Genomic DNA, 19,125 nt, shown 5'->3' on the forward strand with positions numbered 1-19,125 from the left:
GTCAGCTTTTGGTCCAATTCAATTTACCGAATCGGTTCGTTCCAATGAACAAGACCAAAGTCAAGTCATTCAAGTGTTTCCAGATGTATTACGTTTGATTTTTGATGATTATCACTACGTTTTCACAATGTAGGTCTAGATTATGTTAAATGTGATTACTGTTCCAACATTTTAGTTAGTAATAGGCGAACAATATTATTACTAACATGTAATTATTATCATTATTATTATTAACAATAATAAGAAGAAGAAGATCCTAATAGTAGCCTAATAATATGTTTACTTAACATGTGTTCCATTTTTCACAGTAGGCTTTTGCTCGCTCCTAAACAAATCCCTTTCAGTCGAGTGTTCTACAAACGGTTATCGAATCGTTTCGACTGAGTCCATTACATCAAGAATCGGTTCAAAACATTTCGTGCGAACAAAACATCGTCACTATAATTATGAGGACTCTCATATATTTTTTTTAACATGAAGTGAATGAGAGCAACTATTTAACTCCCCATGACAGCATATTCAGCTCACTTTTTACCTCAAACGGATTGTCTCAATGTGGCTATTTGGAGGGGAAAAGAATTTAAGACCCTGGAAAATAGTCTGTGCGGACTTAAAAAAAGAAGATAACACCGTGAAGAAAGCCAAAACCCTGAACAGATTTTGCTTTAATCCTGCGTCTGGATCATGTGTCTGCCATTGGCACGCGCACTTTACTATCCTCGCAATGCGCGTGCGGTGTGCTAAGTATTTGAAGCGATGAACGGAGGATATCAGCACAAAATCTTACCTGAAATATCTTGAAGACTCTATTACATCGTGGATTTTCCGGTAAAGGATGATAATGTGTTGTTTTTTAGGCAATAACTGGCTTTTTCGAGGAGCTGTTTCCATTGCGCGCGATGGGAGGTGAATGGTTGATGAGCGCGCGCTACGATTCCCTGAATCCAGTTTTATGACATGAAGTTTTTTATTTTTACCCATTTTGATTACAAAGCCATGGATAAGCGCAAAAGACTGTTATTTTTCCTTTTTTACTTGATGTCAAAGTTTTACCATAGTGACCAACAGGTCATACGAATCGGTAAGTGATTGTCTATCATGTCACGTTCATTGTTGTAACTTTGTCACCTGCAGTTAACGTTACTTGTTAATTTATAAACTTTCGGTGCTCGGCACCGTGGGTCTTTTTTGTCACGTCACTGCTTAATCGACTTGTGAAAGTGTTTTGTTATCGCTTGTTTCAAAATATCTTCATCTTCTATTTATTTTTGTTACATCTAAGTATTGTGCAGTTGTTGTATCTGCATGCATAGCCTATAGAAGTCAAGTCAAGTCAAGTCATCTTCATTTATATAGCGCTTTTAACAATGAATTGTTTCAAAGCAGCTTTACAGAGATAGGCTAAACATAATTTAAGGTAACAGATTGTTTTGGCGTTATGGTCTTGAATAATGTTACTTCCAGCTAAAGTTAACTTTGATTGATTCACCTTCGTCGTAATGATCAGACTTAGTAAGAAATAGCCTACGTATTCATTGAAATCATCAACATTGTCATATAGCTACTATAACAATGTTTTGTTCCAGAACTCAGACGTTAAAACTTTTTGGGATGAAATTGGATGAAATAATTAACAAAGATAGGTTTCTTAAAGTCCGTTCTGTATGTGATGGCCTTTCCTGACATAAGAAGTGTCGTTGACGGGCCATCTTGAAAGTATTATGTTTAATATTAAACCATCAGCATCATCATCACTAAAATGTGATTTGAGAGATTTGATCACTGTCTGCCCTCATATGTGTTATTGAGATTAAGCCTGCTGTAGTCACACAGAGAACAGTACTGTATGATTATTGCTGCTGTCTGACTTTGCCATCACAGTAAATCCCCAAAGCAGTTTTAACAACCTACATTAATCCTCTTTCCTACCCAAGACTTGATTTGATGCTCCTCTCCAAAAGATGGGACTTCAGTTGAAACAGAAATCTTGGCGTATTGCTTCTGTGGGATAGATTGTGAAACAAAGCTGGAAATACTATATATATATACAGTTCTGGAAAAATTAAGATACCACTGCAAAATTAGTAGTTTCTCTGTAGTTAATATTTATGTGTGTGTTTAAGTAAAAATATTTTTTATATATTATTTTTTAACAACATTTCTTCCAAATTTCAAGTAAAAATATTGTCTTTATTAAGGATTCATGACTCAAGCCACGTACAAGGTTATCCTGGTAGAACAAAATTCCTCCCTTCTGCTCGGACAATATTCCCCAACTCTTTCCCACGGGACAATGCTCCTTGCCACACAGCCAGGCCAATAAAAGTGTGGATGGAGAACCACCAGACCAAGACCATGTCATGGCCAGCCCAATCTCCACACCTGAACCCCACCGAAAACCTCTGGAATATGATGAAGAGAAAAATGGAAGGTCACAAGCCATCAAACTGCTTGAATATTTGTGCCCGGAGTAGCATAAAGTGACCAAACAGCAATGTGCAAGACTGGTAGAGCAAGACACATGAAAGCTGTGATTGTAAATAAATCAAATATTAATTTCTTAAGTAAAGACATTAGTATTGTGTTGTTTAAAAACATGGGATCTTTTTTTGTGATTTAAACCAGTTGCCATTTTCTGCAAATAAATGCTGTTCTTTCTTAAAATTGGGAAGAAATGTTGTCAGTAGTTAATAGAATAAAACAAAAATGTAGATTTTACTCAAACACATACATACATAGTATTATTAATTTATTAAAGGAATGATTATTTTATTAAAGTTATTATTCATTTTTAGATAACAGTCTGTTCAAACTGTAGTCTGATATAGGCACACCACTGGACCATTTACAATGAATTAGTTAAAACAAAAGGTTTACAAACACGTTCTCTTTCTGTATATGTCAACCTACAGTGTTGATGTTAAAAAAAAAGCCTGCATCATCCATCCATCCATATATAAACTACAATGAAATGATCTCAATTTAGGTTTACTGCAACGATCCACTCGTAATGTTGGTCATTTTTCCTAGGATGTATACAGGGCTCCAGACTAACTTTTTGCCTTGGTTGCACTGGTGCGCCTAACTTTTTTATTTAGGTGCACCAGCACAAAATTTAGGTGCACCCAAATGTTTCCTCGGCTCGCGTCGCCTTTAACGCCACAATTTCAAGCTCAGCTTTTTATCATGCTCCATATAAATGCATATATATTATGTAAATGATTTTAAACAAGAATAAGGTGTAGGTAAATACTTTTTTTTAATTTGAAGCACAATTATATTGTATACAAACATTTTTTTTGTGCTTCACTGAGCTGCCAAACTAACTATTTTGAGTCTCTAGCTCAGGCTCGGTAGGCTCACCGAGGAAGGACCAGGGCTTGGCATCTTACAGGGACTGGGGAGACGGGTGGCTGAAGTAGCTCCATGTCTGGGCTGTTGTCGGAGCATTGACCGGGGAGTAGGGATGGGTATCCATAAGGTTTTAACGGTATTACTACCGATACTCCTTAGCGATCCGGTACTTCAACAGTATTCTTATCGGTTCTTTTTGTTTTATAAACAAAGATAAACAATTAAACAAAGATGCACATTATATAGGCCTACACAGTGCTTTAATTTCAGGAAGGTCTACTAACATTAGCTACTGTTCAAGTATGGTCTAAAAAGAAAACTAATAAAGTAATCTAATGTAAAATAACACTGCATATTTTATCATAGATAGATAATGCTTATTAAAGCTGAAGTTATTAATTCAAGAGCTGTGAATACAAGCCGGTCATTTTGACATATTTTTGTGTACATTTGATAGTTTAGACACGCACATGAAACCCAAAGTATAATTTGCTTGTCTCGTTACGTTCTGTTTTTAGAGCGCGCGTCGCCTTGGGAACAGCATCTCTTGTGCAGACTTTTGTGCTTTTAATAGCTCTTTTTACAATTTAGTAACAGTAGCTGGACTGCATTTTACAACAATCACGAGCTGATTCTGTCGTTAAGTTTGAGTTTTAGGGAGAAGTGACAGCGCACTGCTGCGAATGGAAGGAAGCTGCGCCAGACCGAATGTGTCTGTAGTTTTTAATGGTTTTACCTCAATATATTTTTTTATAATCTTTGGAAGCCGAAATCTAAAACAAAATCAGACTAATATCACAGACCTAAAGTGTAACCAGGCTACGTTTGAATGTTTAGTTCTGCGTCGTCACTCATTAAGCAGAGCTGTCGTGTTTTGCGCGCTGTGGCTCCGCGTGAGAGATCTCTCTCTCTCTCTCTCTCTCTCTCTCTCTCTCTCTCTCTCTCTCTCTCTCTCTCTCTCTCTCTCTCTCTCTCTCTCTCTCTCTGACTGCGAATAGCAAAAATGGTGTAATATTATTATACACAGAAAAGGCTCGCAAGATAAATTCTTTTTTTAAATAACGTCTTTATAGTAATAATAAATAGTATGTGTATTTTCTTAATTTCTCCAGTAAGTTACCCACATCAGAACCGATCACGTCCGAGCTGATCGATACAGCGGTCTTTCAGAAGTTGAATACCGGGTTTCGGTACCCATCCGTACCGGGCAGAGTGTTGGGGGAAACAGGCCTACTTTTCTAAAAGAGAAAACTCTATGGGTCTATTTCTTTTCATTGTTCGTCGTCTGTTTTCTTGCGTTTCTTTTGCTGATGCTGATTGCCGTAACTGATTCTCTGGTGCTCAGGTCGCAATTTCAGTCACACAGCACGGAGCAGTGTAGGCCTACCACAGCCAATCAGAGGCAAAGACCCGCCCTATCTCTGTCTCTGATTGGTTTAGACCACGATATGATCCAACCATGAGTGTGCTGTGAGTTCCGACAAAGGAGAACAAGCGCTTCGCTCGTGGAAACTTGGCAGCGGACGCGAGGACGTTAGGTGCACCGGTGCGACCTTGGAAAAAATGTAGTCGCACCCTTACAAATTTTGGTCGCATATGCGACCAAATTGGTCGCACTCTAGAGCCCTGGTATACTTGTGTGTGAAAGAGTTATTTAGCCTCCTGATCTAACCTCCTAACTGCCCTATTGATTCCACAGGTATTTCATCAGTTCTGTCCCTGAGGGGACTTGTTTAGAGCACACCATTGTGGACCCTTATTATCTGAGTCATTTGTCAAAGTTTATCAGATATTGTAGGTTTACAGATGTTTTGTCGCCTTGAACACAGTGTTCTGTCTTTAAGATGGATGTGCACCGGAGCAGTGAATCATATTATTAGATATACACACCCTTACACATACACATGAATTTGATAGGACATTGTATGTCAGGCTGGAGACACTGTCCCTATGTGCTTTCAAAAATACAGCATCCACCTGCCATCTGTCATCTGAATGTTATGATTGGCATGTTACAAAGCGCACGCCACTGGAGACATGCAATAATGGTGGGATTAGTTTGCATAACAGTGAGCCTCAGTTGAGTTGATACACTGATGTTCCTTGGCTTTTCACAAATGTTCATGTCAACATTGTATGTCAGTGTACAGCTATAGTTTCTGTTTCACATATGTTGAGCAAAGATTAAAAATAGATGTTGGATGGATGATACACAAGGAAACAAGATTTGCTTTTTAAAACAACTCATTTTAATTTTCATTTGCCTCTATATTAATTGTATCCCTGTATTCAGAGAAGAAATATATGTAAATGTAAAAAAAAAAAAATATATATTTTCATTAAAGGGTTAGAACTTAGTTCACCCAAAAATGAAAATGATGTCATTAATGACTCACCCTCATGTCGTTCCAAGCCCGTAATACATCCGTTCATCTTCGGAACACAGTTTAAGATATTTTAGATTTAGTCCTAGAGCTTTCTGTTCCTCCATTGAACATGTATGTACCATGTACCTGGGGGCGGCAGTGGCTCAGTGGTTCATGTAGGTTGTCTACAAACCAGAAGGTTGGTGGTTCAATCCCCGGTTCCACCTGACCCAGTGTCGAGGTGTCCATGAGCAAGACACCTAACCCCAGCTGCTCCCGACGAGCTGGATGGTGCCTTGCATGGCTGACACCGCCGTCGGTGTATGAATGAGTGAGTGGGTGAATGTGAGGCAATATGTAAAGCACTTTGGTGGCCATTGGGTCTGTGAAAGCGCTATATAAATGCAGTCCATTTACCATTACCAGGGATGGAAATTAGCACCCGCCAAATGCTGGTAAACTCGCTTTGAGTGGCTGGTAGATTTTGGAATCTGTCTGTCTGTCTCACCAGCCACAGTGGCTGTCTGTCTGTCTGTCTCACCAGCCACAGTGGCAGGTGGACAAAAAAAGTTAATTTCCATCCCTGGTATGTACGGTATACTGTCCTTGTCCAGAAAGGAAAAAGACATCATCAAAGTAGTCCATGTGACATCAGTGGGTTAGTTAGAATGTTTTGAAGCATCGAAAATACATTTTGGTCCAAAAATAACAAAAACTACGACTTTATTCAGCATTGTATTGTCTTCCGGTTCTGTTGTCAATCCGCGTTCACGAGTCCGCAGTGACGCTGCTGACGTAAGACGCTGCTGACGTGTGTCTGGTGCGTCCGTGTATTCGGGTTCAAATAAATATGGCTGGGCAAAAAAATGCAAGTCTTCCTCTGTGTCGAAATCCTTAGACATGTTTGCGAAGATTGTTTTGTTTACAGCGTGCGTCTCCCTCAGACTGTAAACGAAGCTCGGGCGCACCAGATAACACGTCAGCAGCGTCTTACGTCAGCAGCGGCACTGAACGCGGATTGACAACAGAACCGGAAGACAATACAATGCTGAATAAAGTCGTAGTTTTTGTTATTTTTGGACCAAAATGTATTTTCGATGCTTCAAAACATTCTAACTAACTCACTGATGTCACATGGACTACTTTGATGATGTCTTTTTCCTTTCTGGACAAGGACAGTATACCGTACACTACATAGCCTACATGTTCAATGGAGGGACAGAAAGCTCTCGGACTAAATCTAAAATATCTTAAACTGTGTTCCGAAGATGAACGGAGGTCTTACGGGCTTGGAACGACATGAGGGTGAGTCCTTTAATGACATAATTTTCATTTTTTGGGTAACTAACCCTTTAAATAAAATGTATTTATTAAAAAATAAGTTTGATAATACTTTACGTAAAGCCTTTGCATTATAAAGGTATAATGTTTGTTCTAATGCATTATAGCTTTCCAAATAATTGTAACCAAAGGCATAATGCATTATAATATTTGCAGATTCCTTGTAGCATCTGAAATTCGTTGTTTGCCATGTGTTTTAATGCATTATACTTTCTAAAGGTGTAATAATGAATAGATACGTATTGTAGTGTATTATAACTGTTGTGGTTACAATTATTCATGAGCCCATAAAATGCATTATTACAATGCATAATTAATGCATTAATCAGAGAACTCACCACGCTCTCCCAGCTAATTAGGTGCTAAGACCTATGTCTCTGTAGTCAAAAAATCAAAAAAGGTCTGCATTGTACACTCTAAAAAAATGTTTTATTAACTTCAAGCTGGAGATAAAAAACAATGTAAACAATTTGGCTGTCTGTCTGACTCCCTCAGTACATAATTAATGCATTAAAATACTTTTATAATGCATTATATATAAAGATTTTCAGTAAAGTTTACCAAAAGTTAAATTAAATATAACGGCCTAATAAAAGCTGTTTTAATTTACAAGGAGTGGGTCCATCTCATGGCAGCTGCCATTTTTAGATGACCAGCTGAATACTACTTGCTTTAGGTAACCCATATTTTATCAGACATTTTTGGTAATGTATTTTCCATCATTAAAAAGTTTTACGTTGGTAGTTTTAAATGGTAAATAATCAATTATTATTAGAACATTTTAAAACACATATCCATATCAATGACCTAATAAAAGCTGTTTTAATTTACGTGGAGTGGGTCCATCTCATGGCAGTTGCCATTTTTAAGATCACATGATCAGCTCAATACTGTTTGCTTTGTCTAGGACAGTAATCATATACTATCAGGCACTTTCGGTCACCAAATAAATGAATCATGGCTTTAATTAATCCTTGCATTTCTACAATGGCACAATAACTGGAAACCTTTTTACGTTTACATGATGCATGCATCAATGCCACGTGATACAGCCATTTACAGGTTTCTATTAGCATGAAGGAAAAGCAAACTAAATTTGTTTTCTCATCTTCACAAAAAATAAATCATAAATGTGTCCTACAAAGGATGTCTGCGGATGCCATTTGTCATCCCATTGGTTGCTAGCACAGATTTTGTGACTGCATGACAGCAATTTTGTTAGTTTTGGACCGAACTATTTTGCACACGTTCTTGTTTAAGATCTTTATAAATCTTATAATTACTGTCCAACCCTGTATGAATTACTGTTTTTAAAATCTTGTTAATATTAAGCTGCATCAGCTCATTCCTGTGAGTGGTTTAAAATAATCTGCGCTCTCACAGTGTTGACTGAGGAAATGTGCAGTGCTGATGGAAGTATTTCACAGGCCATGAGTGGAAATTAATCCTTTTAGATTTGGATCCACGTGGCCTCAGATGTATGTTCAGGACTGTGAAATGGCACTGGTCTTTGACGGTCAGCAGAATTTCCCTAAAAGTCTGTACGGACATGGTGAATTAGGAGCTGGTTTGCATGCCTCTGTGCATCTATTTGAACACTCTGCAAAGTATTTGTCAATTAACAAATAAAGTTGGTTGTAAATATTTGCATCTAAAAATACTTACTGAACCTCTTATAGATTGAGCTTGAAATTACAGTGAATGAACTCGAGCGTTTAGGATGATCCCCATGAGAAAATCAAAGAGTTCGATCACAGTGGCGGAGAGAGTGGAGAATAGCTAATGTATCTCGCTCTTTCTCTGCTAGAGCATTGGTATGCATGCTGACTCCTTATCCCTTTGTGTTTTCTTGTGTTTGTCAGAAGGGATGTGTTTGAACAAGATTTCATGAATTTGAATGAGAGAGAAGGTTTTTTCTTTGATGATGCATTTGGCCTGTGTGTTTGCTGAAATCATTGTGATGTCTTTATGAGTGTGTGGAATACATAGACTGACAGTGACCGAAATGTTGAAAAGAAGGTCAGAGACAGAAAGACAAAGACTGTGTCCGAGATGATCTGAGTTATTCGGCAGTGGCTTATGTGCAGGTTTGTGTATGTGTTTGTATGTGTGCATGCTTGCATTGGTTGTTGCTCATTTGTGCATTAGAAGGTTCTATATGCATGATTAATCAAGAACTCAACTGTGTGTACATTACATTTATTCATAGATGATTTTATCCAAAGTGACTTACAAATGTGGAAAATCGTACAAGCATTTCATCGTACAAGCCACAGCAGCAAATTGTTTAACGAAAGTAATATGACAGAACGTATTATATAAATTAAGTAATTTAAAGGTGCACTCAACAGCTTTACATAAAAGCCATTCAAGCTATTTTAAGGCATGAAAACATTTTTCACATTCCCAGTTTTAAGGGATACAATTGACTACAGGGGGACTTTAAACAAGAAAATAAAAAATTTCAGTCTTTCTGCTTAACAATTTCATGTTTAATTTAATATTACTTGCCGTTTACATGCAAGTAAATCCATAAAATTTACACACAAAAAAATTCCCAGTGTATGTTATGTTATTGATCGTATTATGAACAATTCATTTTTTTTTTTTTTTTTTTTTTTTAAATCATTCAATCTTCCGGTGAAACGTCAGACTTCTCTCTGGTCATTCGGATCTGCCTCCATCTAATCAATAATCGATGGGTAGAACCACGTTCTTGTCGGGTCTCATCTATGTTGGATGTGTTTCGGATTACCCTGTGGATTTATTAAAAAGACTGCCTAATATCTTAATCTTTGTGTGTATTATACCAGCACAATCCGTGACACCTGCCATGTTAAGATCACGAGTCGTGTCATGTAATTTACGTTAGTTCTTACAGCCAGTGCTCTAAACAAAACAAGCAAATCAAGTGGAAAAATTAAATCCAAATTGGCTGTTTTTACTAGGATGATAAAACAATCCATGGCACACGAAATGCCTCTGTGATCATCCAAAACACAGTGTGACAGCTAGCGGTCACAGTGCAATGCAGCATGAGACTGAGATAAACAGACGAAAAGGATCAAAAAGAGATAAACAGTTTAACAGTTAGTAAACACACTTCATGCATCCAGGCCATTAGGTGTCCAATACAACCGTGATGTTCAAATTGAACAAAAATCAAGCGTAGCGTCAGTTCTGGCAGGTCATGTTAGCTGACTCTCAGCTGATCCATGTCTACCTATAGGAATACGACGCCTATCACTGTATACATATAAGCTCCTTCAGTATTATCAGCAGCTATCGTGTTTCTTAGGAGCTATTACCTCCTCCCTCCCCAGCTCCTCCTCTCGCCAGCATTTGGCATTTGAATCAGAATAAATTGAATCAGAATAAATTCCCGAATTATGTTGTATTTTAAAATCTTGAATTAATGATATCTGCAATACATTCATGTTGGTTCTGTTGTGTTTACCCTAAGGGGGGTTATTGCTGCTCTCCCTGCTCTTATCCATGCTAGGCTGCATGGATGCGCAGGGAGTTCTCGCCCAGAACAGACCCATACCGCCAATCCAAACTGTATGCTAATTGTCAATCGTATTTGACGATAGTGGTCCTGACAGAAATTTACTAAGTGCACCTTTAACTTGAACTCCCCATGACTAATTATACTTGTCTGACTCAAATTTGACTACAGTGAGTGGAGCAAAGGGAAACTCATCAACATTAAATATTGATTTTAATCATACTACAGTACATCATATAAATCAGCCCAGTTCTACCCTCTGCCTTTGTGAAATATTTGCTTTAAACTGCTGAATTTGGTTGTTCTTTTGCCCAAAAAACAATACTGGATGAAAACACATCCATTCTGAGAATTCAGTTTGTTCTTACTGTATTGTTGTGCAGAGCGTTATGTCAGAATATAAGCAGCGTGGTTGAGGACAATGATATAAAGTTAGAGTTGACAGATATGTAGCATTGAAAAGCCTCAACTGAACATCTCCCGGAATGATCCAGGGGAAAATGAAAAACAGTACCGGCTGAACGCACAGAGCAAAGTTTGAGATCCTTCATGGCATTACAAGGTCAGATGCACTCAAAACAGTCACCAAACACTTATGCATGCACAATCATCTGCTTATTGTGCATCAAAAGACTCGGGCTGCATCCAAATATGCATACTTCACTACTATATAGTATGTGAAAAGAGTATGTCCGAATTTACAGTATAAAGCAGTAGGCAAAAAATACCCTGATGACCTACTACTTCCGGCATGATTTTAAAGTGCACATCCAGTCCCACAGGAGATGATTTGTAAATGGCAGTGAAGCAGCACAACTGATGCTGTAGGTCACATGACAATGACAACATGACAAATTTAATGACGGGATTCATAATAAAAAAAGAATGGTCTCAAAGTAAGTACGTACAAAAGTACGTATTCAGAGAGTGTTTTAGATGCAGCCTTTACGTCACTTTCAATGACATTTTGTTTTGTTGTCTCAGAGTTGAATATTCTAAAGTTCGTTGAGCTCAATATTTGGAGGGGAAAAAAATGAAGGCACTTAAAGTCCAGCAGCATTTCAGGGCTGCATTCATAATCTCCAAAAGGCCTTTGAGATGTTAATTTTGGTAAAATGTTAAGAAAAGTTGAGAAATCTTAGCAATTGAATTGCACACATGCTTCATCAGGGTATATATTACAGCTATTAGCTAAAAATCTCCATTATTTTATGAATGAAAAGTCCTACTGTTTCCTTTATCAACCAGTTCCTGAGGAAAATGAGAATGAATACATGTGCAAAAATAAGAAAGAGGCACAAAGGGTTTGTGAGCTAAAAGGCAAAAAGACAATGCATCCAGTAACACAGTCTGGGAATGGCGACAATTACCCATAATTCAGCTAATTTACATCAATTTAAATGTAAAAACTGCCTAACCTCTGCACCATTTTTGTTCATGTGTGCAGAATTTTAATGAAAAAAGAAAAAACTCTGAAGCAAATATTTCCACTCAAGGGTTCGTTGACAGTCAAATTAGGCCTTTAAAAGTTTCTTTTAGTCTTTCTGTACTTTGATATCTTTGGTAGGCTATATCTTTGATATCTTTTCAATCTTGATAAAGAAAATTATTAAAATAAAAACAATTATTAAAACATTAAAGTTAATAAATGTATTAATTAAATAATAAATTTAATAAATAAAATAAAAAAATTTAATTGATTAAAATAATTTAACAATACAGTACTATAGTGAGTAGATTAGGTGATTAGTGGTGTAGGTTGATGAAATAGAAACTAAATAATTTCCAAACATTATTTTACACATATATCTAATATTAATATTATAAAAAAATTTCACATTATAAATTGGGTCTTTATACATTAACTTATAAAGCTGCCTTTTTAAGCCAGCATGCACAGATAAATAATTTAAAATGAATACGACAATATTCCATAAAAAATAAGACCTGTCCATTTTGATTTTTGACTTTAAATTTAAGATCCCTTGCATAGGCTATTTGGGGATCAGTGGTAAACGATTGAAAACATGATATATAGAAACTACTACTTTTTTTAGTCCATACTTTTTGCCAACCACTGGAGTTTGTGTTTTCTGCTAAAACCTTACCAATTGCTTACCAACTCTGGGAGCCTTTGAGCTGTCTGTTGATCAAAGCTAGAGAGAAGGCACTGCATACTGCGTATGTCACATTCTGGGAGGTATAGGACATGTTCTACATTAAAGTACCATGAACTGCATTAATGAATTATCCACTGTGAGAATATTTTGAGGAGGATGTGCTGTATACTGTCTGGCAGACTATAGATTGAACTAGGGCAGTGATAAAATATCGATGAGAGTGCTGGCCTGATCCTGCTGTGACAGTGCCATATGTGGGTCTGCAGCTGAGTACTATTGGATACAACAGCTAATAATTGGTAACAAAATTTCACGATCGGGCCTGTATGGTGAAGCTTTGTCAGTAACAACACTTTAAAGTAGTGGGGGGAAAACACATTAGAAAAATTTAAGAAATAAACCCATACGAAAAATAAGTTTATTGAAGTATGCTATTAGTACTTCTTTTAAACTAAAAAAACAAGAAAGTATACTTTTAGTCTTCTTTTTATGTACTTAAAATTGCACTTAAGTATACTTGATTTATACTGACAGAAAAAGTATATTTGGCCAATACTTGTACTAAGTGATCGAGATATACTTAAGTATTATGAAGTATTCTAAGTATTCTTGGCTTGTTGTAGTTTTGATTGAGTAGCCTATTAAATCATATTTTCACATAGTTTAACATACTGTCTTATAAACTTACATTGTTTGAAAATATTGATTTATAAAGAAAACAGATATGTATACCTAACTCTGATTATCTGAATGTTTGTGTAGGCTAGCTAGTCCACTGGTAGTGTAGGCCTACTTAGGAATTTTCTTCAAATCTACTTTACTCGCTCCTCACCTTTGACTGAATTTTCCGCCTATATATGTTTTCACCGTTATATGGTAGGGGCGCTATTACACATCTTCTAGTACAAAATCTCCGGATCAAAACACAGGTGAAGAAGCAGATAGAAGATTGCTTATGTAAATGTAAAACATTGTGATCATCAAACATTAAACAGCATATAAACTGCCTAACGTCACCGAATGAAATGTCGACCCAGGAAGGGGTAACGACTGTAAAGTTTTGTGGGTGTTGATGAATTCGATCTACTCGAAAATCTATCTAACATAAATCTGTGTTATGTTCTGATTATGAATCCGATCCGGTTCAAAAAAGCGATTTTCTCAGCTTTTTGTTTAAAAGGTTGCTTTTTTTAATGAAACTTACCCAGATTCAAGTGTTTATAAAAAAGGATGCATGAAGCTACAATAAAAAGTACAGTTATATTTCAAGTATAAATAATGCATACCTAAATAGGAACATAGTTGTATACTTAAAGTACAAAAATAATATATAAATAAACTATAAGTATGATGTTATGTTCACTTAAAGAAAACTTACAAGTATACTTATTTAATACCGTGGCTAGACTAACAAATAAACAGATGTCGTCTGAACAAAATACCTTGTTACAGTTTAGTAGTAATGATTTCATGAACTTCTTCACCGAGAAAATTGAAAGCATCAGAATCACAATCGTAAACGCTCAATCTTTGCTCGCGCCTTATAATTCAGCCGCAATTATCACCCCGCAAGAACAATTACAATGCTTTACAACCATAGAACAAAAAGAGTTAAATAAACTTATCACTTCATCTAAAACAACAAAATGTTTATTAGATCCTATACCAACTAAACTATTGAATGAAGTGTCACCTATAGTGGAAGAGCCTCTTCTCAATATTATTAACTCATCTTTATCTTTAGGTCATGTTCCAAGAACGTTCAAGCTGGCAGTTATAAAACGTCTTATTAAAGGGTTAGTTCACCCAAAAATGAAAATTAAGTCATTAATTACTCACCCCCATGCTGTACCAACCCCGTAAGACCTTCGTTCATCTTCGGAACACAAATGAAGATATTTTTGATTAAATCTGAGAGCTGGATCACTGCTACATAGGCTGCCAAAGGGAATGATACTTGAAGGCCCAGAAAGTCATTAAAGAAAATGTTTAAATATTTCATGTGCCTACAGTGGCTCCACTATAAGTTTATCAAGCGACGAGAATACTTTTTGTGCGGAAAAACAAACAAAAATAACGACTTTATTCGACTATTCCATTGCTTCCTTGTGGGTCTGAGACGAGAGTTCAAGAGATTTCCAGGACGCATGCGCGAGAACTGACATTCTTCTTCTACTACACACTACACAGCGCGCGTCTTACCAAGGGGGTAATCCATCGACCGGAAGTTGAAGCCGGCCGGGTGCCGCCATGTTGTAGCAGAACTTCACTTGTGTTAGCATTTCCATTGACTCCCATTCATTTTTGCGTCACTTTGACAGCGAATAACTTTACATCTGAGGCGTTTAAAGACTCCATTTGTCCATTATTTATTTCTAAAGAAACACGACAATGTATAAAGGGCTCCATTACCTTCTATGTTACACTATGGCCCCGTAGAAACAGATTTAGTAAAAATAGGCTAACGATTGCGTCATAACCACTCGACTCTCTGTCGCGCTGTACAGAAGTTACCGTACAGACAGGAGGAGAAGCTCGCAGGCAATCGGGGGGACGTCCCGTCAAGGGAGAAGCCCATAGATAATGAGTCCATAAAAGCAACGGAATTCTTACTCCTGCTCACTCACGCCAAAGAACTCTTTGCTCAAGTTCCCCGTCTCTGCAAGATTAACGTTGGCAGTTTTCACGCACAGCTACTAGAAGAGTAACGTCTGTCAGACAGGTTGCTCACGTCATCAAGCTTAGTTTGAGTCGGTCTGAGTCTGCGCGTCAGGAACGGAAGTTCTCAAAAATCGCTAAAAGTGTGCTTCAACTGTCTCAACTGAGTTCCAATGAGATCGCTCTGTCCATTTCTTTTACTGTCTATGCGTCTTACAAGCAGAGGAAGACGCGTGCTGTACATAGTAGTAGAAGAAGAATTTCAGTTCTCGCGCATGCGTCGTGGAAATCTCTTGAACTCTCGTCTCAGGCCCACAAGGAAGCAATGGAATAGTCGAATAAAGTCGTTATTTTTGTTTGTTTTTCCGCACAAAAAGTATTCTCGTCGCTTGATAAACTTATAGTGGAGCCACTGTAGGCACATGAAATATTTAAAAATTTTCTTTAATGACTTTCTGGGCCGTCAAGTATCATTCCCTTTGGCAGCCTATGTAGCAGTGATCCACCTCTCAGATTTAATCAAAAATATCTTCATTTGTGTTCCGAATATGAACGAAGGTCTTACGGGGTTGGTACAGCATGGGGGTGAGTAATTAATGACTTAATTTTCATTTTTGGGTGAACTAACCCTTTAAGAAACCACAATTAGATCAAAATAACCTAGCAAATTACAGACCCATCTCAAATCTTCCATTCATGTCAAAAATATTAGAAAAAGTTGTGTCCGCTCAACTCGGCTCTTTCTTGCAAGAACACGACATCTATGAAAAGGTTTAGTCTGGATTCAGGCCACATCATAGCACTGAAACTGCGCTTGTTAGAATCACAAATGATTTACTTTTAGCTTCGGACCAAGGCTGTATCTCAGTACTAGTTTTACTTGATCTTAGTGCTGCGTTCGATTCTATAGATCACACAATACTCTTAGATCGACTACAAAATTACATTGGTGTTCAAGGACAAGCATTAAGCTGGTTCAGGTCATATCTGACCGCTACCATTTCGTCTACTTAAATGGAGAAAAATCGATCATAACTTCGGCAAACTATGGAGTGCCGCAGGGATCTGTGTTACGCCCTTTATTATTCTCAATATATATGCTGCCACTTGGTAATATTCCAAGGAAACATGGAATTAGTTTCCATTGTTATGCCGATGACACTCAAATATATATTTCATCACGGCCAGATGAATACGCTAAATTATCCAAATTGACAGATTGTGTTAAAGATATAAAAGATTGGATGACGCGTAATTTTCTTTTATTAAATCCAGACAAGACAGAGGTAATACTTATCGGTTCTAAAAACCGTCCACAAAACCTTTCACAGCACGACTTTAACATATTAGGATGCCCTGTTACTTTATCCGCTACAGTAAAAGACCTGGGTGTTACATTAGACTGCAACCTGTCTTTTGAAAAGCATATTTCATATGTTACAAAAACAGCCTTTTTCCACCTTAGAAACATTGCTAAGCTACGTAATATGCTATCAGTCTCTGATGCAGAAAAGTTAGTTCATGCATTCATGACCTCGAGACTAGATTACTGTAATGCTTTATTAGCTGGTTGTCCTGCATCTTCAATAAACAAGCTACAGTTAGTCCAAAATGCAGCCGCTAGAGTTCTTACTAGATCAAGAAAATATGATCATATAACACCGATTCTATCATCACTTCATTGGTTACCTATAAAGTTCCGTATTAATTACAAGGTATTGCTTTTGACTTATAAAGCTCTGAATGGTTTAGCTCCAGTCTATTTAACGGATCTTCTATCGCCCTATAATCCATCGCGCTCTTTAAGATCACTAAATTCGAGGCTTCTGGTCATTCCTAGGATATCCAGATCCACCAAAGGATGGAGAGCATTTTCACATTTAGCTCCGAAGCTCTGGAATAGCCTTCCTGATATTTTTCGTTGCTCAGACTCATTCTCCCAGTTTAAAACTAGACTAAAGACGCATCTATTTAGCCAGGCATTCATATAAATTTTTTATCTTACAGTTACTGTAAATTCGGCCTCTACATCATAAACGCCAGAGGAGAACTGGCCCCGACTGAGCCTGGGTTCTCCCAAGGTTTTTTTTTTTTCTCCATTGGGTCATCTGATGGAGTTTTAGGACACCATCGGGTCACTTGATGGAGTTTTTCGGTTCCTTGCCACTGTTGCCTTTGGCTTGCTCAGTTGGGGATATTCAAATTAAATGACCCATCATACCACTGATCAGCTCTACCAAACTTGGATGTCTTTTTCCAGTAATAAACAAACACTGTTAAGTTGTTTTGATTGATACTGTGAAGCAGCTTGATACAATCTGTATTGTGAAAAGCGCTATATAAATATATTTGACTTGACTTGACTTGACTACTTGCCGTAAAAACTAAACAAGTATTTGACTAGTAAACTATCAGTATACCTATAAGTTCACTTGTAGTATAGTTGCAGTACAAATGAGAAATGTAGTTGTAAACTAGTTGTGTACTCAAAGTTTACTACTGTTACATTTAAAGTATACTTAAAAGTATACTTTCATACACTAAAAAGGGGGCCAGTTTAGTCCCAAGTAGTATTGAAACAGTACGGTACACTTACAAGTATACTTCTAGTACATTGATTAGTATACTTACTACATAAGGTATACTTAAAAATATATTTGTACTTTACTAAAGTATACTTGAAGTAACTTGAACTTGAAGTATACTTATTTTCCGTAAGAGTCCCTTTCAAGTCAGGTGTTTGTTTTGTTTTACAGTATGTGTTTGAGAGGAGTTTTTCTCTAGCGCGTAACTTACGTTTGACAGTTGTATTCTTATCTGTAACTCTTTACATTACAAATGCTAAATATCTGGACCTTTCTGACCTGTCTGCAGTGTGAAATGTGTTTTGTCTGGAAATTACAAATGCTGACGACCTACAGCCAATGAGAGAGCAAGAGACAGGGCAAGGGAAAGTTCAGGGAAAGGAGTCATAGACCAGAACATCAGAAAGCAGGGCTTCTGCAAGCAACCATTCTCTTCTTCATATTTTATTCCCCCCTGGAAATCAGCGCACAGACAACTTGGATCTCAGGCTTCTTGCGGGCTATCATTTTGACAAGAAGAAATCCAGTCTTGCTGAACTTGTGTCTTGTGCGTGATCATGTTTATTTCCTTACTTAGCAGCCATATCACCCTGTAGCCCAAGACTGGTTGCCCACTGAAGCTAAGCAGGGCTGAGCCTGGTTAGTACCTGGATGGGAGACCTCCTGAGAAAACCAGGTTGCTGCTGGAAGAGGGGTTAGTGAGGCCAGCAGGGGGCGCTCACCCTGTGGTCTGTGTGGGTCCTAACGCCCCAGTATGGTGACGGGGACACTATACTGTCAAAGAGCACCGTCCTTCGGATGAGACGTTAAACCGAGGCCCTGACTCTCTGTGGTCACAAAAAATCCCAGGATGTCTTTCGAAAGAGTAGGGGTGTAACCCCGGCACCCTGGCCAAATTTGCCCAGTGGCCTCTGTACATCATGGCCTCCTAATCATCCCCATATATACCAATTGGCTTCATCACTATGTCTCCTCTCCACCAGTAAGCTGGTGTGTGGTGGGCGTTCTGGCGCAATATGGCTGCCGTTACCCTCCTTTGTTTGTTCCCCTATTTAGCCTCCCTGTGTTTGTAGTCATGTTTGTAGTCACATTGGTGGTGGTTGAGAAGATCCCCCCTTCTATGTAAAGCGCTTTGAGTGCCAAGAAAAGCGCTATATAAATGTAATGAATTATTATTATTAATTACTTCCTGT

The 19,125-nt window shown here is 37.7% G+C and overlaps 1 protein-coding gene across 5 annotated transcripts in view; it reads left to right on the forward strand.

The window, feature by feature from the left end:
- Nucleotides 1–536: 536 nt before the first annotated feature.
- grik1a (glutamate receptor, ionotropic, kainate 1a) overlaps nt 537–19,125 on the forward strand; it is an 88,279-nt gene continuing 69,690 nt past the window's right edge. For all 5 annotated transcript variants that reach the window (XM_056247716.1, XM_056247718.1, XM_056247719.1 and 2 more), the window contains exon 1: nt 537–1,081. In XM_056247716.1, the coding sequence (XP_056103691.1) occupies nt 958–1,081 (124 nt within the window). In that variant the 5' untranslated portion in view covers nt 537–957. The remainder of the gene's footprint in view (nt 1,082–19,125) is intronic.

The sequence above is a fragment of the Rhinichthys klamathensis genome, unplaced genomic scaffold (genome assembly GCF_029890125.1).
Source record: "Rhinichthys klamathensis goyatoka isolate OS25496 unplaced genomic scaffold, OSU_Roscu_1.1 h1tg000050l_1, whole genome shotgun sequence".
Classification (NCBI taxonomy): domain Eukaryota; kingdom Metazoa; phylum Chordata; class Actinopteri; order Cypriniformes; family Leuciscidae; genus Rhinichthys; species Rhinichthys klamathensis.